Consider the following 25,925-nt stretch of genomic DNA (forward strand, 5'->3'; position numbering starts at 1 on the left):
GCAGAAGTCAGCTCGCTATTACTGAAGACATTAACCGATCTATAATCCTCAGAGTCACTCGTTCTTACGCAGCTTGTCACTTCAACTGGCTCACAAGCTACCGTCGCCAGTATATTTCAGATTACATGCCATGCAAGTCCTTTAAAAGACAAACTCCCCTGAGATCGGAACTCTGTCGAGATACGCTAAGCACGGGTCGAAGTATACCACAAAAACAGAATCCCACAGTATCTTAACTGACATAAAGCAGGAGGCTAATGTTTCAGCGGTGAATTCACTATTAGTTTATTACCAACCTTACTAATAACACTAATTGAACAACTCAGTTTAGTTTAAACACTTAACGTAATTTAAGGCTAGACACTTTTTCACCCACTGATCTCATGTCAATCTACCTATAGAACTGTTTACTTTTCTAGGGGACTCAATGAACTCCTGAAACTCTGAATTAGGCTTTTTTGTAGACACACCTTATGACTGCTATCCACCTAATAAGCTGGATAATCAAAGATAAATAAGCCGGTAGCGAATTAGCACTCATTGATATGACACGTGAGAAATGTACGAAAATACAATTCCTCGATAGTTTTTTCAGGTCTATGGGACCAATAATACTACAGAACTAAAAAAAAATCAGACTACTAAATAAACCCTATAAAACCACGTCATAATTGCTTGTCAATAGAAAAAGGCTTTTCTGCCCATCATAAACAACTATCTACCATAAAAAGAGAGGGTAAGTTTGTTCAGGTTTCTTAAAAGATTACCGATAAAATTACGAAATAATAATTGCATAGGTGCCAAAGCAACACAGAAAAATCACTTACTGATATCAGTGAGCATAACTAAAGCTAGGAAGTGAAATTTCCAATCTTCATGGATACATAAAATTATCCAAACAAAACAAGAAATCGGTCACTCAATTTAGCAGCGGAGAAAATTCAGGGTCAAGTGAAGCAAAGACTATCATAGTTGGCAGAATTTTGATGCGATTAAGTGGACACGAATGGACCGAAATGATATTAATCTTGGATCAACGCCAAAGTTAGACCTTTTCGAATTTAGATTGACACTGGCAATAAAATTCACCAGCGGTAGTATCGGAATAAAATAAGACTGAAAATAGAATATCCGGCGATTTCGTTGTAGTGAAGTAAATCCGGAACTTCGCTGTATTGAAACGGATTTAAACAGCACTGTGACAGTTACTAGGTTTTTTCCCACATATTTGTGTATCGATATGGTAACGGAAGAGGATAAAATAATAGATAGATTGGTTGGTTGATTGATAGAATGATTGACGGGATGTTTGATCGACTGATTGACGGGTAAATGGACAGATAAACAAATAAAAGAATATCCGAAGGACTCCTATGAAAGGCATCCTACAGGGCTTCGGAAACGTCGCTAAGCTCTGACTAAATCATCCATTAGGCTGAACCGTTTCCACATTAAACGAAAAGTCATGTTGGACCCGTTTATCAAGTATCATGGAGGTTAAGGATAACCGAAACGCGTTGACTAATTGCGCGCTATGAACTGAGCCATGTGGTAGTGGTGCTCAAACTACACTTACGAATAATTTTCTTCTAAGTTCACGATGCTCTTGACACTCTTGGCTTTTTATGTTCTTTTCAATATTTTTCTTTTCACTGATCATACAAACAAGCAGCACTCACCGTTTTATCATCTTTTAGAGACTTCATCATGCCACCTTTGCTGTCAATTTGTAGCCTTCGACCCTTACTGACTGTAACAGCAGTCATCCACTCTTCAAACTCTGACTACAAGTTGACTAATAGCTTCGCACAACGAAATCACGACCACTCTTCACGGTTATACTTCTGTACTTACGGTTACTCCGTTAAATATAGATGTAACTAGAAGCTGTGAACGATACTGTCCGACATTCAACTTTAAATCAATGGCAGTATAGACATCGGCATCGATTGATAATACACTTATCCTACTGTCGCTATAGCATCATTACCCTTGAGGCAAACTTAACGTTTCTCATCGGAGGAACTCAATTACTTGTCAGAGCTATATGTTTCAGCGCGACTTGATAGAACAATAGGACGTTATGTTTTCATTAATTCTATGGTTAATCGCTTTAAGTTCAACCAACGTCCTACTAATATATCATTACTCGTTGTTTTCCTGATCAGTTTCTGCCACCTATTTTCCGTTTGTCTTACAGCTTGGCAATACCCAGAGGATTCATATTATTCGTTTGGCACTTTCCAGGGCGCGACTACTCCCAACGTGTTTGGTACCGATTCAAAAGACCGTTGAATCTGGTGGTGGAGTACTGTAGGGTCAGTGAAATTCAACTGTGCTCTAGCCAAATAATCCGGCAGTTGGGTCATTGAATATCAAACAAATCATCGATCCTCGTCGACGTCAAGGACAACCGACGTGCATCAGTTAATCGTATGACATGGACTGGCCCATACGGCGGTGGTCTTACTTTCGCTTGTATCTACTTTAACTAATATATTTCTGTAATAAAGTCCTCTGTGTTGTACTGTCTTCAAAGCATCTATAGTACCTTGGTACGTCAGTGGGGTAGCAAATGTAAGGTGCTGACTACGAGTTGTGACTTCGACGTTAGCTAGGTCGTCACATCACCCCCGTCTAATTCGAGTAGGCCTCCGATCATTCGACATAGATCATCTACGTTGGTGATCTACATTATAAAGAGGAACCTAGAATACTACAAATTTCTTCATATTTGGGAGATTTGAACATGTATAGTTTCTAACACAAAATGATTGAAAAGGTATGTAATTTACAGAAAAACATGACAGAAACATTTTATTACAACAACATACTTATATAAGGATGATTGAAAATGACAGCTTAATGGTGGGAAATATTTATGCGAGATAACGGTCAACGCCATTTGGTTTGTCAATCAAATGTATTTACGTCTCTATGGATGTATCTCTCCTGAAAATAATCATAACAAGAATCAATTCTTCACAAATTGTTTTGAATCCATCTTCGATTCTTAAAAGAGAAATTCAATCACAGCTATCATCAGCTATCAAACCATTCATTTCTCTCATACCGACAGTTTCAGGACTGCTTTCATTTGCGTCGATCCCACGCTGACTCCATAGAACCTAGAGAACAAGTTGTAGTCAAAAGGGTATGAAAAAATTATTAAGTGAGATTTAGTGGCACCGTAAGCTTGTATTCATACACCAAAAAGTTTATTTTCTGTCACACTTCAAATAACCTTAACCGGACCATAAAAGGTTCCTTGATTTGGTGATTAGGTTCATCCAGTAGGTCGGACCAACTTACATAACCATTGTTCTCCCAAGTCAGCTCAGAACAGACATATGGGTTTTAGGGATCGACGACCAGAAAAATAGCATCTGAAATTTAAGTCTAAAGCCCTGAAGAGTTCTGATTGTAGTATGGAGTTTTCGACAGGAAGTCAAAAACTCTCAGAAAGCTGATTTCCAACCTATGAATTAAGGATTTGGAATGATCTTTGATAAGCATTGTGGATCTTCTGTATTATGTAATTCAGTTGTCTAAATAAGAATTTAGACTAAATGGCACTTAAGTCAACAGAAGATTGATAAACACCGCTTAGTATACTACCGCAGACTGCAGTCCGAATGATAAATTCTACGAAATTCTCTCTTTTCTCTTCTTAAATTCTAGGCACTGAAAAAAGTGGTGAATCAGGGTGAGTGAGATCTAGGAACAACCGAAAGAAGACAACTCACTAGTTCATTAAGAAGTAGGTTGTTGATAATTCATGTAGAATGGTGTAGACACTGTGATTAGAATCTACAATATAATCGGTATTCTACTTCAGATTATTATCAACAGTAAAACTGTGGTCATTCAACCGACAAGAAAGCACAACTCAGTAATATTTGGTTAAGACTATTAGAACAGAACATCTTAAAATTCCTTCTAGTCAATAACGTCCAATTAATGAACACAAGACAAATTATTCCTACATATATGTGATAATCTTGTTTTATGCAATTTGGTTTGAAATATAGGGATATTACTCAGCAGAAGGTGTACAACTACAGCCATTTATTATCGTAATAACACTTCACACTTCGTTGAATATGTAAAATATTTCCTGAAAAATTTATGAAATCTAGAAGCATTTTTAAGAGCGAGGTATTTTCAAGAAAAAAGGTTCATTAATAATCATTAAAGTTCCAATTATTTATGAAAATTGACTTCACATGTATTGCGATACACAAAACTCATGCCCGTAAATAAACAAACTCACACTGTCAATGGCGATAATTCCACGAAAACGGACTAGTTTTAAACATAGTTCGTAATAATTACTGTAGTTTTGTTTATCAGCATCGATTAAAGCAAAGTCGAATGTTTCACGCTCTCCATCATCAATCCACTTCTCTGGTGACACAACAGTTTAATTAGAATAAAAAAGTTCAGTTACGAAATCAATAAACAGTTTACGACAAACCTGTCATCAAACTGAACGTACTTACATCCAACTGTTATCGAATACTAACTGAATAAATATATTTGTTCAACATCATCAGTAAAACGGTTTTCATTGACTAGAAGAAAAATCAGATCGGACAATGTAGACGTACCATCCATCTACTTACAGAATCGTAGTATTCAAACCAACCTCCGGACATACTTCTAACTTGTCAAGATACATATATATTTAGTGATTGCAGGTAAAATATCATGACAACTGAATGTGGGGATGAATGAATACAAAATTTGCTTAAAGCACACTCATAATTCCTATGATCATATAAAAATGCTCACAAACAAATCAGTGAAAGCATTACACTCAATACAGTCGGATCATACAACTAATTTCAATGACACAAGAATCTTACAAATAGGTTTCGATTCCTACAAAGAAAGACTAACTATCGAATCCCCATACATATGGACAAATCCAAATAATATTAATAGGAGAGATAGATTACAATTAGCTGTCTCATGCCAAATAATAATTAATAAGTAAATCTGAACTCCTTATTCCATTTAATATATCACTGATTATCTGAATAACAACTCGACTGTTCTAATCACTTGTCTTACGTGGATATGATCAACGATCAAACGAAACAGCAAAATGACACAAACATTAGTCCATTCATTCTAGTTCTGTATATTTATCTTCAATTTATGCATGCTTTGACAAATTTGACTCATATCATACATAAAACTTGCATATTTTTCTCCAAAAAAATTAACCGATCAGAGGCGATAGATTGTAGTGACCTACTTTTATCAAGAGAACGCGATTGGTGTAATGGAAACAATTATTATTATAACCAATTGTACCAGTGATTGTTTTACTGTACTTGTTTGTTTAACTATACCAAGAATATACATTCTTCCGTTGATTGTGCCTTAGTACGAATTCGGTTATGCTCAGTAGCCACACTTGTAGCCTGGCACGATCTCGGTATTCTTTCGATACCACGAGATCGCCAACAAATACATCTCGACTACAACCATCAACTGCCTTCTGATATTTGGCCTACGGGGGATCTTATTGGTTAACTGGCACGTAGTTTTCCTGTAGTGGTGATCATAATCAACTGCGACTCAACGCCACACTACAAGGTAATCAGTGACATTTCTCAGTATGGGGTTGTGGAGGTTGTTAAGTTTTTGATTGAGATAATGAATCAATTGATGTTAAACCACCCACCATCGAAAACTCGGGAGCACTGAACGGCCGTTTCGTTCTAGTATGGGAATCCTAATACTGTTAATCACCATGTGCTCATTGGTGACTAGCTTCGTGAGGGGATTCTCAGAGTTCTAGTGAGAAACCGTGACCAGTGGAGTTAATCCATTTCAGGTAGGCAGGTATCTACCTCAGTACAATGGAAGATGGTCGCGCAATTTTTCGGGTTGTTTGAAGCTAGACATTAACACCGGTGGATACCGGCCCCGTGGCCTAGAAGTTATGCGTTCGTGCACGATACTGAGGGTCCTGGTTTTGAGTCCCGCGAGCTGTATCGTGGATGCGTACTGCTAAGGAGTCCTGTACAAGGGCGAAACGGTTGTCCAGTGCTTCCAGGTTTCCAATGATGGTCTAACATAAATCGATCCATGATCTCAATCAAACTGAAACGTCTCACACCTCTGATCCACTTACACACAACATACATCGTTTGTTTTCTTAACACACTTTTCGTTACACATGTTACACGTATCTTATACACACTACAGCAAATACTTACATGATTGGATGACCCGTTTGGTATACACGTAACCGAAGAACTGTGTACCTATTTATATTCGGTAATTTTGATGTTTGATTATATATCCTTGGAAAGGTTTGAATCAGATTGTCAAGTGAAGCGTTGGATTTGATCACAGAGATTTTACAAATATATTCTTCCTTTCAATGCCTTACATTAACTCGGCGCACAAACACCGTGAATTTATTCGTTCAAATTTAGACGAAAATAGTCATATAATTTGAAATGATTTCAGGAAGTGTAATTCAATCTAAATGAGACCTGATAATATTGTCTAGTGCAAAAATAACAGCTTCTCACATATATCATCTAAATTATAAAATGGAACATCATCAAAACATAGGAATAATGCACTTATAACTACTAGACATACAGATTCAACAAAGTGGTCAGCATTGGTTAGAAGTTTGTACAACTGGCTAACTCAGACGATATTTGAACCAAGGAGTATTAACACCGATATCAATTAAAGTGGTTTGAAATTCAGTCCTTTGACATTTGGGTGATTTCGATCACTACACTATTACTTAATCTCAAGCTTACTTGTAGAATCCGTCCACATCAACCAACATTTAGCTGTTTTCAACTACACTAAACAAAAATCTCGAGCTCCCAAGTTTGGGGAAATTTTGGGGAATTCTGAGGAAATTTGGGGAATTCTGGGGAAATCCCCCAAGTCAAATGACCTTGACCAATGTTAAAGGGGAATTTTGGAGTTTTTGTGTCATTTCCCCAAAGTTCACGATAGCGGCTTCCCCAAAATTGGGAGCTCGGGATGTAGCATGAATTCCTTATATATTATCGTTCTCCATAGTCAAGCAGATTGTATTGCTGACACAAGAGGACACATCAGTAACCTGATGATAAAATGCTCATCTTCATGGATTTTCTATGCTAAAAGATCGAGTTTATATCTGTGTTTTGTTTTTCTTGATAACAACACACGACACTATATTGTCAGACTTACGTAGTGCTTGAAGAGATGGACCGTGTCGGAAGTCAATTTTCTATTTCACACGTGCGTTTTTCCATGCTGGCAAACAATAGTCCTAATACACGTCCATCTGATGGCAATACTTCCGCGATAGACAATGCACTACATCCAGTGTAAACGCCTACATTCATTTTAAAATAAATAGAAACATATCCGATGATAATGACTAGTCGTTTAACTAACATCCACCGATCAATCACAAAACAGTAAAATTGCCACAGTAACATCTTCCAAACCTTTTTTAGAACTCACAGTCGTTCACCAAACAGTCAATAGCTTTACAAGTAAATGTGAAACCAATTATTACTGAACCAAACAACTTAAACGTTTGTGAACGTCATAAATCCCAGACACAATTAACTATCATCAGTAGGATTCGTATTCCCTTCATCAATGATATTCATAGTCAACAGAGCTGTGATTTGGAAGGAAAATCCACAGTTTCAGGATCAGAATAATAATTTGGTATTCGAATGGACATAGAGTAGTTGTTTGTACATTCAATCTGTTTAAATACTTCTATATTCGCCTTCAGTACACAATAGTATGTATTTATGTAGAGACAGATTAATGCACTACTCAGCACTTGGTTACACCTTTGAGAATACTCATTATTTATTTCTGTAAATGATAGTGTGGTGGTCCCCAAACAAAAGGAGCTTACACAAAATATATTGATACACTAGGTTAACACTGATATACCAAAACGGATTATGGATTAAGAAACCTAGAGGTCTGTCCGTTAGTAAAAACAAAGGTAATGAAATACCGTTAGCAATACAAAAGGTATATTAAACAAAACAGACGCTAACAGTTACTATAGAATGAATGTTACTTGTTAACTGCCTCGTGAGGACAACGACCACAAACTGAGTTCACTTGGTTGACAGGTGTTCCTCTGCAAGTGACTGCACCAAAGACATAATGAGGAAGACTGAGTCCAATAGTATTATACAATAGTAATCCGTGCACAAAAGTCCAACGTTGAGTGGAAAGGCCTATAATGATGTTATAATACTATTATAGTCTTCAATCAAAACGGTGGCCAATAAAACAGAAGAACAAACGGCGTAGGTATTGTTCTATATTTTAAACAACCCGGTAGTAGTAGTGTATATCATTCATCGAAACAATTATTATCGTCTTTTTAACAAGTGATACAGCAAAACAACAGATATTGGATAAAAATGTGGTTACAAATAAAGTGTGACAAATTAGAGAAAAAATGTGGTTTCTATTTTTGTTGTTACAAAAATCACTGAATATATGTCACCATATAACTCCCCCCCTAGGGCATGCGTCGGTGGAAGTATGCCCGACGTAAAACTTTAAATGCTTTGAAGGTAGGAGAAAATTACACAACGAAAAGGGTGAACACATATTATTTTTTTTAAAAAAAATCATGCGTGTATATATATTCAAGAACAAAATGTTTCTCTTGTAGTAAAGAGACTTTAATGTATATAAAAAGTTTAACAAGAATAACGAAGTGTATAATAATAATAATAATAATAATATCATTAGTAATAACAGTAATTAAATTGAGAGTTCACCGAAGTGCAAATAAATGTATAAATTGTGTAAACAATTAGTGTTAAACTGAACGAGTCCAACGAAATTGTATATATTTGCACAATTAATAATAAACATCATATAAAACGCATACACATGTAGAGAGAAACACAATGAATTTATCAATATTAGTAGTACACAAGAATTTTTTTAGAAAAAAATGCTTGCAAAAAAAATGTTATTAATAACTCTGCTAATATAGATATTTAATCACATTACAGGTAATTACAGAATAAAGATTAAGTAATTAATTCAACATAACGTTTAGGAAAATGTACATGTCTTCCTGAACGAGTTGTTTTCGTAGAAGGTAAAGTGTCGGAACTAGGATTTAAGTTTGTGGGAACTGTAACCTTAGAACCATCTGTTTTACGAAATATTGATTTCGTCGGAGTTGGTGAAGAATTATTTGGAAACACTGGGAGCTGCGTTGTGTGATCTCTGCTGTCTTTAGACGGCTTTCGGTTGTCATGTGTTTCAGATTCTATAAAAGCAGGTTTTATCCGGTCGATTGAAACTGTTTCTTTTTTCCGTTCTTATTGATTGTGAAATATTTTGTTTGCCTCTCAACTACTTCAAATGGTCCTTCATAAGGATGTTGTAGAGGGCGTCTTACGGAGTCAACACGAACAAATACAAATTTACACGTATTTAGATGTTTGCTAACTTGCTCTTTTAAGACAACTGGCCGAGGTGCAACAGGCTTAATGTTATTCATATGGCTCATTAGTCTTTCGCAAAAGAAGTGGGATCCGTACATACGGGTTTGCCATTATGCGTCACTAGCTGCCCCGGTAAGGTTAAATTAGCTCCATAGACGAGCTGTGCCGGAGTACATTGTAGGTCTTCTTTAATTGTGGAACGTATGCTTAGTAAAATAAGAGGTAGAGATTCACTCCATCTAGAAACATCAGGTTGTACCATCAATGAGCTTTTTAGTTGTCTGTGGAATCGTTCCACTAGTCCATTCGCTGCTGGATGGTATGCTGTTGTAGTGATGTGATGGATTCCTAAAATGCGGGTGAATTCATTGAAGAGGTGAGATTGGAACTGTGAACCTCTGTCAGAAGTAACTGTAGAAGGTACACCAAAATTAGCGATCCATCTGTCGAGGAATACAGCAGCAACATTTTCCGCGGAGATATCTTTTATTGGGCATGCAATTGGCCATCTAGTGAAACGGTCCACTGCAGTAAAAATGTAAGTGAATCCATTAGATGGAGGCAGAGGACCAACTAAATCAACATGAACATGTTGAAAAAGATGGTCGGGTAGACTAAATGCTGACGGTGTTGTAATCGTATGCCTATGTATTTTACTGCGTTGACATTGTACACAAGTCCTGGTCCATTGTTTTATATTTGCATTCATCTTTGGCCAGACAAATCTTTCGGCAATCAGTTTTACAGTAGCACGAATCCCTGGATGGGATAGTGAGTGAAGACAATCAAAAACTCTTTTTCTGTACACTATTGGCACAAAAGGTCTGTGCGTTCCAGTAGAAGTATCACAAATGATAGTAGAGTCAGAATGCGGTATAGGAACACTTTTAAGGACAAGCTCGAACTTTGTTTACAAGCATCAAGGTCTGGATCATCTGTCTGCAAACGTGCCATGTCTAATAAATCGATTCCTTTGGTGAAGGAAATTGCATCGACGTTGAAACGTGACAAAGTATCCGCAACAACATTTGACTCGCCTTTTATAAACTGTATGTTGGTCGAAAATTGGGAAATATAATCCAATTGTCGCATTTCTCTAGGGGAATAACGGTCACTTTTCGCGTTAAAGGCATAGGTTAAAGGTTTGTGATCAGTGAGTATCACAAAGTCTCTGCCTTGCAGTAAATGGTTAAAATGTTTAACAGCTAGATAAATAGCCAATAGTTCTCTACCGAAAGTGCTATATCGAGTTTGGGTTGGTTCTAGCTTCTTTGAAAAGAAGGCAAGTGGTTTGACCTCATTATTAACTCGCTGTTGTAGTACTGCACCTACTGCTGCCTGTGATGCATCTGTACACAGAATTAGTGTTGCTTCCGGATCAGGGCTTAAGTAGGTCAGCATGGTAGTAGAAGCGATTGCTGTTTTAGCTGCAGAAAAGGCATCTTTCGCTTGGGAGGGTAATGTGAACTTTTTGACTTTACCTTTTAACACCTCCGTCAAAGGTTGTAGGATGGCTGAGCAATGTGGAATAAAGCGACGATAAAAATTTATCATCCCTAAGAAACGTCGAAGTTTATTCCATGAGTCTGGTTCTGGAAAATTCTTGATGGCTTCTATTTTTGTATCCAAAGGTTTAATTCCACGTTTGTCGATCAAGTGACCTAAAAACTCTAAACTCTCAACTCCGAAAATACATTTGGATGGGTTAATCACTATGCCATATTTCTGAAATCTTTCGAATAATTGATGTAGGTGATCAGCGTGTTCATGAATCGAACTGCTAGCTATTAAGACATCATCAATATACACGAAAACAAAATCTAGTCCTTTAGTGACCTCATCCATAAATCGTTGAAATGTTTGTGCGGCGTTCTTTAATCCAAAAGGCATTCTTAGGAATTCAAACAAACCAAATGGAGTAATGATGGCTGTTTTTGCTATGTCCTCGGATGCTACTGGAATCTGGTGGTACGCTCGCACAAGATCAATTTTAGAAAAAATTTGCTTGCCATGCAAAGTGAGAGAAAAATCATGTAAATGAGGGATTGGGTAGCGATCCGGTAATGTCAGGTTGTTCAATGATCTATAATCACCACAGGGTCGCCAATCTTGGTCTCGCTTGGGCACCATGTGGAGTGGGGATGCCCAGGGGCTACTTGACGGACGTATTATACCTAGCTGCATCATATGATCAAACTCAGCTTTTGCAACATTCAGTTTGTCTGGTGGTAATCGTCGTGGACGTGCCGAAGTTGGTTGACCTTTTGTGATGATCCAGTGTACTACAGAATGTTGGACAGTGTTTTCACTGTAGTCTGGTTTCGTTATTTTGGGAAATTTAGATAGAATGGTGGCGAATATGTCGTTCCCTGGGGTGTCAATTTTAATACTATGTATGTGGTAGTCCGACTGAATTCCCTGAATTTGAAGGTTCGTGTAGGAATCAATAAGTTTTCTTCTCTTAACGTCAACTAGTAGGTTGTAGAAACTTAGAAAATCTGCACCTAGTATAGGGTGACGGACATCCGCAATAATAAACACCCAGGTTAAATTACGTCTAATTCCCAAGTCTAATGTTAGAAATTGTTCGCCAAATGTCTTTATTTCGGTTTTATTAGCTGCCCTTAGGGTATATTTTCCACTCTTAGCAATAGGTTTATTGGCTAAGGTAACTGGGATGACACTAACTTCAGCTCCAGTATCTACTAAGAATTTGTACCCTGAAGTTTTATCAAGAACGTGGAAAAGACGAGTAGGCGCACGACCAGAAACATTTGTCGCTACCATGGTTTGGTTGACACGTTTTGGTGAGGAAAATGACTTGAAAAATTTACAAGACGTAACACATTTCCTAGCTTTGTCACCATATTTTTTATGGTACCAACATATGTTGTCGTCGTTTTTGTTTCCTTTTGAGTTATTTCGATTCTTACTCCCTCGAGAACAAGAACGAGGTCTTGTAGATGTGAAACTGGAGATTAATAATTGTAGTGCATCCAGTTTATTTTCAAGACTAGCGACAGTTCGTTCATGTTGTGCTCGTAGTTCGCCTAGTTCAGCAGTTAACGATGCTATGGTGGGAGTTTGCTTATCGTTCGAAGTTTCTAATATTGCCTGTACGTAAGGTGTTGTACCGGGTGTAACTTCTAAAATTTTATCGGCCATGTTAGCAAGACTCTCTAAATCTGATGCTTGGCTAGAGGCACAAAGAATTTGCCTAACTACTGTTGGCAAACGTTGTAGCCAAATCTCCTTGAGGAAGGCGTCATCAAATTTATATGGGCCAGCTAATTGTCTCATGTGTCGTAATAATTGAGACGGTGATTTGTCGCCTAGCTCACAATGGTGCAGTAATTGCTGTAATCTCTTTTCATCAGATAATGAGGTACGTTGAATAATTGCCTGCTTCAATTGATCATATGGATTCGGTGCAGGAATATTATCTATCAAATCTGACACCTCAGATGCAACTTCAGTGGGTAGTAATCCAAGCACAAAAGAGTATTTAGATGCCTGTGAGCGTATGTTGCGACGCTGAAATTGTACTTCTACTTGCGCAAACCAAATGCGAGGATTTAATCGGCTGAATGGGGGCACATTTATCAAATTTAGAGCATGTAGCTCTGCTGAAATGTTATCCTGGCTGATGCCTTCAGTTTCGGATGAGTACATTACGAATATAAGAAAATTTAAATACTACCAAGGGTAAAATAACGCCGTAATATCTGTAAGTGAACTCAAAAGTAGTTGAGAGAGAGAAAAAAAAAATCACGTCGGGCTCACCAAATTTGTGGTGGTCCCCAAACAAAAGGAGCTTACACAAAATATATTGATACACTAGGTTAACACTGATATACCAAAACGGATTATGGATTAAGAAACCTAGAGGTCTGTCCGTTAGTAAAAACAAAGGTAATGAAATACCGTTAGCAATACAAAAGGTATATTAAACAAAACAGACGCTAACAGTTACTATAGAATGAATGTTACTTGTTAACTGCCTCGTGAGGACAACGACCACAAACTGAGTTCACTTGGTTGACAGGTGTTCCTCTGCAAGTGACTGCACCAAAGACATAATGAGGAAGACTGAGTCCAATAGTATTATACAATAGTAATCCGTGCACAAAAGTCCAACGTTGAGTGGAAAGGCCTATAATGATGTTATAATACTATTATAGTCTTCAATCAAAACGGTGGCCAATAAAACAGAAGAACAAACGGCGTAGGTATTGTTCTATATTTTAAACAACCCGGTAGTAGTAGTGTATATCATTCATCGAAACAATTATTATCGTCTTTTTAACAAGTGATACAGCAAAACAACAGATATTGGATAAAAATGTGGTTACAAATAAAGTGTGACAAATTAGAGAAAAAATGTGGTTTCTATTTTTGTTGTTACAAAAATCACTGAATATATGTCACCATAATAGTGTCCGGTTTCCCACACTTTGACGTAAACAATCATTTCTCCAGTAATTAATTACACTTGTGTATGACGATGCACACATCTCGGATTCCACTACCAGTCATCATCCAACTCTACTTAAAACAGGTGATTAAATGACAATATCGATATAATCTGTTCAGAGTATGTTAAAACTAGACTGATCAATTACAACCCTTAAAATAAACAATCGGCAGATGCAAAATAATACAAATGAAATTCACAACCGTTGAACAAGCTACGGACTATTTGGACTCAGTACATCAGTTGATCACTTGCAGGTGCTTGAAAAGAAAGATACTGGCTTCAAATTTCTATGAGAATACCAATAACACCATACAAGTGCATCCATCTGATGAATCTCATATAAAATTAGAAAAGTATTCCAGTTTCCAATTCCAGACCAATAAGCAACTTAACTACGAAGGTATTGTTGATCTATGGTATCAACATAGTTGTTTCAAGGTAATTCTCTCATTCATTCGACTCTATCCGAATAGACACTGATAATCAGTCAGTACTGGATGACTGTATATTTCTACTTTTCAAACTCTTTTTTTCTATATCTGCCATTCCATACATGATTCGTGCGTACACAAACACTACAACCATTCTGATATGTAAGAGTAAGACGAATGACGGAATGGAACATCCAACCTCCCTAATCATCTTCAAACAGTAGAGAAAAGGAGCGATTTTCTCCAAGTAGCAGATGGATTTATTTAACACTGACTAATTCCAAGCTGCTATAAACCATGAAACAAAGTCAGGCATAACATCCATATTCTGTTTATTCTATTGCTACTTATACCTACCTACACGATTAATTTAAATGATTAATTAAAGACGATCTAGTAATACTTGTGCATTTTACTTATTTCATAGAGGCTGAGAACTTGTTCGAGAAGCATTGAGGTGCATAAGATGGATATATATGCTTGTAAACAAATCCACATATACCTCGTAATTACCAACATCAAGTGTCTTTCTGGCATTTATCCCATAACACAAATTTGATCAAAGTTGCATTTCTATGCTGGATGTTTACTAGTTTCCTACAATATATTTTTGGAAAACGATGATTGTGGTGTGTGCTACTTATATTGACATGAGTAGTATATGATGTTAGTAGTGAACAGAAGGTCTGGCAGCAGAGAGACAAGAGGATCGAACAGTAAAGAATGGAAACAGAATGCAATTTGCATGAAAATGCAAGAACAATGAAGTCTGAGTCATTTTGAGACAATTCATGGATATTTTGCAAGTTAAGCATTTACTTTATGATTGTTAGATTTTATTAACAAGTCCTGTAATTGTGTGTTGGACACGTTTGATTGTCCCCACCCGTGTTCTATTCACTACATGGTTACCTGTAATAACCGTTTTTGTGCTTCAGTGTAGTGAGTGGTCGCACATATACTGATGAAGTTTATCTGAGATTTTGATAAAACCATATTCGTTTACTGACTTTGAACTGGTAAGGTCGGCCATTTAGCTGTGCTGAAACAAATTCAATGTACATACAATAATAATTTTCTAAGATAAAAAATCAATATTGTTGGGGACGATAGATCCCCAAAACTCATATTTTGTCAATTAATGAACTTATCGATTAAATGTTTAAATAGCAGCCAAATGATGAACTTATTGATTAATGTTTAAAAATTTTTCATGACAATATCGATTATAAATATTTGTATAAATACGCTTGATTTGTGTGCCTGATTGACTTGACCTGACCTGACCTGGTATCCGCTGATTGCCTGTAGAATACACTTCTACGTCTTATCAAGACTTCTTGATCGAGTTAGCTGAGTCGGGGACAACGGACCAGAATAGCCTAACGAGTGTCTGAATCCTGATCGTTCGTTCCGTTCCGAATAAGCCGAATCAGTAGTAGCATTCAAGCCTAACGAACCTAACAAATATTGAGTGTTTTGATGATTATTTATGAATAAGACATTTATGGTATTTCTTACTTTGGGTTAAAATGAATGAACGTAAACTGTTTAAAAAGAGAACGCATTTATTGATTAAATTGATTTATAATAAGTTATCAAATTATTAATAGCGACTTATAGTGAAATTCCTGACAAATATTTTGCCCTGTTGTATGAATATACAATGTGATGTTAATATTCACGTTGGAATTCGAACCCGACGTTAATCACCACAAAATTCTGCATCTAGACGGTTTCATTACTTGCGACTATTCGAAAATTGATCAACCAATGGCTAAAAACAGTATCAAGGCATTTGCTTAATAAGCCTGTATGTTGATAGTAAACAACCAATAAGAAAATACAAAACCCTTAAAATAGTGATGAATATAATACTCATTGAATAAGCTTGTGGATTTCATGGTATGCAAAATAATCAACCAAGATAGTATAGTTATAAAGTACTTAATTCGATTTGTAATATCAATGGTTGAGATCATGAGTCAGTCGAAGCTAGATCACCATAAAAAATCTGGAAGCACTGGAAAGCCGTTTCTTCCTATTGTGGGACTCCTCAGCAGTGCGTATCCATGATCCCGCCTCACGAGATTAGAACCCACGACCTATTGGTCTCGCACGCGAGTGCTTAACCACTAGACCACTGAGTCGGCATTCAACGATGATAGGTCATGGGTTCGAATCTCTTGAGGCGGGATCATGGATGCGCACTGCTGAGGAGTCCCACAATACGACGAAACAATTGCCCAGTGTTTCCAGGTCTTTCATAGTGATCTAGCTACACAACAATAAAAAGTGACGAAGTTCAGAATCGAAATCATCGGAGTTGCAGACATGCATGTATTATCACAAATCGTAACAAATAGTAATGGCATTAAAGACATAAGTTGAACAAAAATATATTTCTTTTCAGTTATTTTCATGGCTCTTTACTAATAAATCTCCTTCTTTATCCAAGCTTAGAACTGGAAGTAACCTCAGTGGGGCTCCAGGCGGAGTTAAAAAGTTAAAATCATTACCAAATAAATGATAGTGGATCAATGTAACAACGTTTCCTAATATTTTCCCGAAAGATAATAACCATTTGAATGCAAACTTAAAACCAAAGCAAGATTGCATAATCGATTAATTGGTTCAATCTGTTACGTAATAGTGAGAATAGGAATTATGTAAGCTTGTAATTAAGACACTAGATACAAGTAATCAGTGTTATTTGTGGAGAAAAATAATGATCTGTGACTAAAAATGAAAAGAAGAGATAATTTGATTACGTAAACAAATTACTTAAAAATCAATTTATAAGCTTAAAAAGTTTTGTAAATCGCAAGCGTGATTATGTATACGGCCAGAGTGAAGTAAGAGACTGCAGAAACGTTTCTGTACACGAAGATCTGGCTAACTTCTCTGTATGCCTACAGTTTCCGTTGTATGCGAAGGATAATTCTGAAAGTATAATAATAAAGTCTTTGAAGCGTACAGTAATGGAAACGATCATTCGCTAAAATTTATCATGATGTTGTAGTGTGGCGTCGAGTCGTAGTTGATTATGATCACCACTACAGGAAAACTACGTGCCAGTTAACCAATAAGATCCCCCGTAGGCCAAATATCAGAAGGCAGTTGATGGTTGTAGTCGAGATGTATTTGTTGGCGATCTCGTGGTATCGAAAGAATACCGAGATCGTGCCAGGCTACAAGTGTAGTTACTGAGCATAACCGAATTCGTACTAAGGCACAATCGACGAAAGAATGTATATTCTTGGTATAGTTAAACAAACAAGTACAGTAAAACAATCACTGGTACAATTGGTTATAATAATAATTGTTTCCATTACACCAATCGCGTTCTCTTGATAAAAGTAGGCCACTAAAATGTTTTGCTGCATACTGAACCACATTTCCCTGCATGAAATCGCTAATGCTTATTTTCATCATGACTTCCACAATAGTTTTAATCTTATAGTGAATCGTCACTTAGAAATTTATCATTTCTTAGAATTCAAGTTCCGCTATTTTATAGAAAAAATAATCGATTCTAATTTACCAATTTTTTCCCTTGTAATTTTGGGTTTGTAGTAATTTTTCAGTTACCGGCCACTTATTTGTCATTTGACTAATTGTTATTTATAATACATTTGCTTCATAAAGTTGGTACCATATATTAAACTGTTTTAACGACCTGTAATTTGTGTGTTTATTGATTTACCATGAGCTCAATATAACTGTCTACATAGATAAACAAAATTACTCATTCCTCGCTTTTATCTTCTCAGTTGGTAAGAGACGGTGGTTCACCAAACACACACAAATCAAAGCAGATTATTATTCATAGAAGTTTAAATACTGATTAAACTGTTATGCAAAACATGTCTTTGTGAAATACAACTTTACTGCAATCTTTTAACAATGACGGAGATGAATTATTATTCGCAACATATGTTCGTGAATAATACCTCGTCCATCAACAGACTGTATATAGAAGCTGTAACTTTTAAGTTCCACCAACGCTATCATAAAAGTATGTTTATTTAGAAAGCATTATGCAATACATGTCTTCAAATAGAACAGGTTCTTTTTTGTATTGAAGCCCACGTGCGTCGTAATTTTGAGGCCAGCAGTAATGCCTAGCTTGATTACGCATTAGTTCGTTCAACGTTTGCAGGACCGATGTCTTATTTTCCGTCATTAATTTGCAATAACTCGTGATAGGTAAAGCATACAATAATAATTTATAAGCTGAACAACTAAGAGAATATAAGAATAAGTGTGTTTGACAACTAGAGTATATATATATATATATATATATATACGATAATTCTCCACATAATAGTCCCACAAGTTACAGCTTCTTTGATATTAGTCCCGTCTCTGACAGGGGAAAACTGGAGACTAAGGTTTATGAGATGCCAACCCACACAGATCAATTTTTCGACTATGGCAACAATAACCCAAGAACTCACAAAATCAGCTGAGTACAAACTTTATTCAAGAGGGCGAGAACACACTTCAGCACCCTTTCAGAGGGCAAAAATCAAGAAAAATATGTAATGACTGTCCTTGCAAAAAACAGCTGCCCAACCAAGTATACAAACCAGTAAATTGATCATCCTACCATGTACTAAAGACATAACAAAAATGAAGACTTTACTGAAGCCGTTTGGAAACGGTGTAGCATAAAATCCAATTCACTTCAATCAATCTTATGCTAACCAAAGAACGAACTGACAAGAGAAAATCCAAAAGTCATCTACAAAACAAACTTCTACACTTGCGAAAAATACCATATCGGACAAAGGGGATAACCCTTGCACCTTCGCCTGCATGAACAGAAATTAGCAGTGAAACACCATATCTTCGATTATGTTAATGTGTGTGGACAATTATGGACACACGTTCGACTAAAAATAATGTTGAAATCCTGGATAAATTGAATACTAAGAGCACTAGAGGATTTTTATAAGCTTGGCAGTCAAGTTAATCAGTAACCAAAAAACATCGAAATCGATCCAATCTATTGTAGTGTCGGGTTCTATGGCAAACCCACATAGCTTATTTTAGCTTCCTCAAAGGCCAATTTATTCGATCTTCTTGAGTCACATTTTGACCTTGTTAACTATTCACTTGTCAACCTTGTCTTTTTTTTATGTGAGTGTATGTGTGTATATTGCTTATCTTAATCATCACATTTCTGTAGCTTTTTTTCTGACTATTGAGTAACGCTTCATTACAGTGAGTAGGCTCACATACTTTCTCCGGTTTGTGTTGCTCTGCTTTCTACCACTCACTTCTATCTATGCTTGCTTTCTGTGTTGCTTGTGGATTTTATCAATTATTAGCAAAGGTCAACAATAACGAGTCATGACTGAAGTCGACAGAACGAGCTGAAAGTCATAAGTGGGGGAATGTGAATAATTCTATTTGGAGTTTGTGCTGATAACGTTGTTCAGAATAATCATGAAAGCTCTACAACCAAGCCACTCAGATCAGAGAATGAAACCACACCAAAACTATCCACCTCAGCTACAAATGTCCTCCATCTCAATGTCGAACTGTGTTACGGTCTTGTTTATTTTTACTACTAGCTGATGAACTTTAGTGTTCGTGCTAATTAGTAATTCCTTTGTACTTGATCCCATGTGTAATTTTAATTCCAAAAACAGTATGTTCATTTGTGCTCATAGAGTTTTATCTGACATGAATTGAACAGTTTACAGAATTCCTACTTAGCAAATCAATTTGATTACTTCTAATTATCGCATAAAATCACTGACAACATCGATAACTAACTCACATGTGTCTCTTTTTCTTGCATTCATACAAATATGACTGGATGCCCTTAAGAGTATCAACTAAAACTATTCGAAACAATGAGTACCTGAAATGATACTTATCAAATTACATTCTCGACTCTATTTATTTGTTTTATAAATGGAATCTATGCCAAATTTATTTGGATATTGTCGATATAATTCGATGTGTTAATAATTGGTGAAAGATACCCTTGTTAGAATTCCTACTCCTGAAAAAAAATTTATGCAATTATCTTTACGAAACGGTAGACCTTGAACCGTATTCCATAATCCAAAAATTTATCCTTGACAAATCGAGCTCCTATATTCTTCACATTATTGACTGCAGTTAATGTATTAGAATCATTAAAATGTTTCGAATTGATAGCATTATGGAATGTAATATGCAAACTAATCATTCTCAAAGCTAATCAGTACGTACTCTTTCAATTACAAGTGGATGAGAACCAAAGACAAGAAATACAACGAAGTTACTCGGGTGTATTTTATTTAGATTAGAATTGTGAGGTTATGTATGTTAAAGAAAAATAATTGTCATTTCTTTGAAACGCCACTATTCTTTTTACGTATATTTTATAGCTTTATCCAACAAAAATGGATACAGAAACATTAATCATAAGTTTTAATTTCCTACTATCAATAACCATCTATTCTAAGAATTATCAGCCGTGCAAATGGCTATGAGAATGATTATATATTATTTTAAAAGGTTAAATATCTTATTCATTAAGACCCAAAACAACTCAGACAATAGATTGCTATTTAAGTAATACTAATATAAATCATAACTCTGTCTGGAGCCCATCTAGGGCTACTGCCCGTCCCAAGCTCGGACAAAGAAGGAGGGTTGGAGATGAGGTTAGCGACCCCATCCCGTAGAAAACTAACTCGTTAAAAAACGCCAACCAGAAATATAAATTATAAGTAGTAGAGTTTACAGTGACCTACTTTTATCAAGAGAACGCGACTGGTTTAATGGAAACAATTATTATTATAACCAGTTGTACCAGGGATTGTTTTACTGTACTTGTTTGTTTGACTGTACTAAAAACATTCTTCCTTCCGTTGATTGTGACCTTGCACGAACTTACGTTTGCTCAGTAGTTCCGCTTGTACTCCTTTGGCACGATCTCGGTATTATTTCGATACCACGAGATCGCCAACAAATATATCCCGCTACAACCTTCAATCGCCTTCTGATTTCTAGTTTACTCGAAGGTTTAGATTGTTCTAGTACGCAATATTCTTGTAGCGGTGGTCATAGTCAAACGCGACTCGACGCCACACTACAAGTTAATGATTATTTTTATTAATCCCATATCTTTTAAAAGACTATTCAAACTAGACGAACATTTGAGTGCGATAAATACATTTTAAATGCGCAATCTGAATTACTTTGATTTATAGGTGCAATGAATGCGGACAATTCACACTTGCAGTACATAATGCTGCTTGTACATTGGATTTTGTTACAATATGTTAAAGCTCATTCTAAATACTGATACACTTTGCCAACTACATGCTTCAAAAACACTGGTGAATAAGTACATAGTAAGAAATATGTGATACTCAAGAAGTCAAAGTTGAATAATACCTCGAGATACACCTAGTAGTAGCCATTAAGCCTTAATTTTCACGTCTCTAAACTGGCAAACTGGAAATTCTCTTATTTCTTCAATAATAATTGTTTGCTGTGAACTCAATAGATGAGGTGTACTGATAGAATATTTAGACTGGGGAATGGGAAATAAATATTTCTCAAATCTACAAGTGTTAGCAAAAAGTGAAATAATAAATAAAAAGAGAGAAATAAGCCTAGTTCTTATTCAGATTTTAGTGTAATTTTTAGATCAATAACAAAGAACTCCAGAAGTCAATCACAAAAATATGGCAATCACCCACATTTTGAAGAAATCAGTTACATAACTTATGAAACAGTGTGCTTTGATAGTTTTAGAGGCAAATAAATTATTGGAAAAAAAAGGAAACAAATATCCCAAGAAATTATTCCATTATTTATAGAGTTGGTTAACTGATCATGTAGTGATACTCATATATGCAAAATGATGTGTGAAAAAGAAATTTCAGTAGGACTTGTAGTGTCGGTTACTATGTTAAGCCCGTATGCCTTATTCTAGATTCTGGACAAGCCAATCTATCCATTCTTTTTGAGTCGCGTTTTCAGCTTGTTAATTATTCACTTATCAATCTTGACTGTTTTTATATGAGCGTATGTGCGTACACTTCTTATCCTATTGATCACATATCTGTAGCTTATTTTTGTGTGACTATAAGTATTGATTAACGTTTGATTAAATGGAGTTAACTCACACGCCTTCTCCACCGCGCGTCGTTTTGTTTCGCTCACTTCTCTTTGTCCATCTGATTGCCAGTCCAGATCAGTGAGTGTGCAGAATATATGTATTTGAAACCCATTCTTGTATTTGACTTATTTAATTCCGTTATTCACTAACGCGGATTAGGTCAATTATTATATACGAGGATTAACGATGTATATATTTCAATAATATCCATGCTATTCAATTGCAGTCAGATATAGGGCCACGAAAGACTAACAAAAATTTTTATAAATTTAAAGCTTTGTCTTCTAATAAAAAAGAAATGAAAGAACAGTAGAGATCCATTTCAAATAAATTTGACTTCTATGCTCATAAGATCCTCAACTGTTTTGGAGTGGAGTAAGAGCTCGAAGACGATGCCTAAGGATTTAACTTGTAGTGTCGGTTATTATGTTAAGCCCATATACCTTATTCTAGCTTTCGGGTAGTCCATTCTATTCATCCTACTTGAGTCACATTCTGACCTTGTTATTTATTCGCTTATCAATCTTGACTGTTTTTATATGAGGGCGTAGGTGTGTGTACAATTCTTATCCCATTACTCATCATATTTCGTCTGTAACTTACTTTTGTGTAACTATAAATATTGATTAACGCTGGGTTAAATGGGAGTTGGCTTACCAGCCATCTCCATTCTGCGTCCTTTCTCTTCTCTCTATTCCATTCGCTTTATATACAAAATATATGTATTCACAAGTCAATTCTCGTTATTCGACTTATTTAATTCCGTTATTGACTAACGCGATTTAAGTCGATTGTTATATACGAGGATAGGCGATAACAATCATTCTTACAATCTAAATGGAGTCAGATCTAAGGCCACTAAAGGGTTTCGAATACATATATTTTGCACACTCACTGATCTGGACTGGCAATCAGATGGACAAAGAGAAGTGAGCGAAACAAAACGACGCGCGGTGGAGAAGGCGTGTGAGTTAACTCCATTTAATCAAACGTTAATCAATACTTATAGTCACACAAAAATAAGCTACAGATATGTGATCAATAGGATAAGAAGTGTACGCACATACGCTCATATAAAAACAGTCAAGATTGATAAGTGAATAATTAACAAGCTGAAAACGCGACTCAAAAAGAATGGATAGATTGGCTTGTCCAGAATCTAGAATAAGGCATATGGGCTTAACATGTGGACTGACATTACATAGTATTTAACACACATTTATCAATAACTTACCGTGTGAATACATGTTTATAATGTCATACAATTAAGTATTAATAACTAACATATATAACTAATTTAGTAAGTTGTGATTACTCTTCAAAACGTGACCACATGTCACAAATGACTGGTAGAAAAGTCAGTTTCATATGACATTCAGATCCGAATTGATTAAGTAATTGCTCACCACGTATCTTATGTTACCATGTTTATGTTCAACACTTTTTAAAGCCATAACGACAGGTATTCGGTCTAACATTTAAACGAGTTGGAAAATAGACATTGCGATCTACAGATTATTATTAGTGTTAGGTTTTACTGGATCTTGAATTTTTAAAAAGTATGGACTATGTATAGCGAACTAAATTTAATGTAGTGAAGCTAGAATTTATGAAGAGCAAATGTAAATGATGAAACTAACTTTCTTTAGAGCTAACGACCTACAAACAGAAACTATCAATACTGATTGCAATGATGAATAACTCAACACTAATCTTATACACACTGACAGTTAAGATAGCCAGTAATATCTCGTCAATTCATAACCTACAACACAGATTTCTCTTATAAATTTTAACACGCAAAGTGATTTTTATGTAAAAAAAAAAGCCTGTTACATCACGCTAGAAAGGTAATTCATATACAGCAGATCATTTTTTGGCAAAAGTGATATCAGCTACATGCTGTGGACCAAAAGAAATTACACAAGATATACAACAGCATGTCTGGAATAACTAGCTACAGTTACCAGTTTGGTATGCAAAGAAATGAATTCCTCATCAACTTGGTTTAGACCTCTACTTTTCATATTACTTACAACAATTAACTACTTTACACCAACAAACCAGTGGATTTATACGAAGCCGATTCATATAAATATAAATCCAGTAAAATCCGCTAAATCAAACTGAAACGCGACTGGGCTTATTGGTCTACCATAACAAACCATTTAGGTCGTGTCATTATGACCTGATATATCTAGAAATAGCGTGCTGAAGTTAAAGAGAAAATAGTTAGTGCGGAGTTATGAAATATCAATTTCAACCACGCTATGAGTAGAGTACCTAATGAAACGCTTGAAGCTGAAGATGTGAACCACTGGACCAAAACTCAGTGTACTGAGATTAAATTCTTCCCTGAAAGATCAGAAGACGTTAGAGTTCCGTTCCTATGTGGGGTAATCGGTGCACAGTGCTGAAAATCTCGACGTTACTGCGAAAAAACTCCCCATTACTTCTAACATTTCGATATCAGCCCGTGAAAAAAATATCTACAAACTTATCTACTCCTAAAGAAACCCTGAGTTGTTATCGGAAGGTATCCCTGTTAAATTATAAGCAGACTGAGCAAAACATATTAGAACTTGTTGTAATTAAACAATGGTTTGTATGACTCATTGCAAATGAGAAGACAGAGACGAAAAATAAATATCATGCACCAAAAATAAATCAGACATTACATCCGAATGAATTGGATTTCATGCATTTTATTTACACTGATCAATAGTCGAATTTTATTACGTTGAACAGATCAGCACCCGACATTTGGTATATCAACATCTTAGAGTATAAACATGATGTACAACATCGTAAGACTAAACTACTGCAACCGACAAATCTAAATTTGCCACTTTTTAACACCTAGATACAATGCCGACATTGAGTTTATAGAAACATGGGTCTACTTTTCTTGCCTGTCTATTACAAAGTTACTTTGTACGAGCATCCGTAGCACTCATGTATTTCCAAAATATAGTCTTAATCAACAACTTCCGCGTGCAGGGCCTTCATGATTTTAGTTGGAAAAAGGGTTTACCGGATTATGTACAGCAAAATCTACCATAAAGACTGCAATCTAAGCTTCCGCATAATCAATCCTGCGAAGCCAACGTATTTCAAAGACATCAGGCAGTCGTAGGCTATTAGCAGGAAACCTGAGAACTAGGTTTTAGTAGTTGTAGAAACTAACCGACACACCGTATCTATATTTCCAGGGAAACAATTGCTACGAAGATATAACCATTAAGCTATTTGGGTTGTGACTGACCTCACGTAAGATTAGGATATATACGATGACTGACCGCTGGGTAATATTAATATTGTTTACCTACCAAGCTGCAAAGTCATCAAGAGAACTTCACGAACACTGAAAACAAATAACACTGGTTACTGCTCCATGACCG

At 36.0% G+C, this 25,925-nt stretch overlaps 1 protein-coding gene across 1 annotated transcript; it reads right to left on the reverse strand.

The window, feature by feature from the left end:
- Window positions 1-8,319: 8,319 nt before the first annotated feature.
- Window positions 8,320-13,763, reverse strand: MS3_00007980 (uncharacterized protein). Its single transcript, XM_051216316.1, has one exon. It carries the CDS (start codon window positions 13,152-13,154, stop codon window positions 10,290-10,292), a length of 2,865 nt encoding a protein of 954 aa, XP_051066895.1. The 5' UTR covers window positions 13,155-13,763; the 3' UTR covers window positions 8,320-10,289.
- Between the last annotated feature and the right edge of the window lie 12,162 nt (window positions 13,764-25,925).

This window comes from Schistosoma haematobium, chromosome 4 (assembly GCF_000699445.3).
Source record: "Schistosoma haematobium chromosome 4, whole genome shotgun sequence".
NCBI lineage: Eukaryota > Metazoa > Platyhelminthes > Trematoda > Strigeidida > Schistosomatidae > Schistosoma > Schistosoma haematobium.

Bases quoted from the DNA above. Each gene is read 5' to 3' on its own strand.
- MS3_00007980 (XM_051216316.1), bottom strand. From the start codon at position 13,154: ATGTACTCATCCGAAACTGAAGGCATCAGCCAGGATAACATTTCAGCA.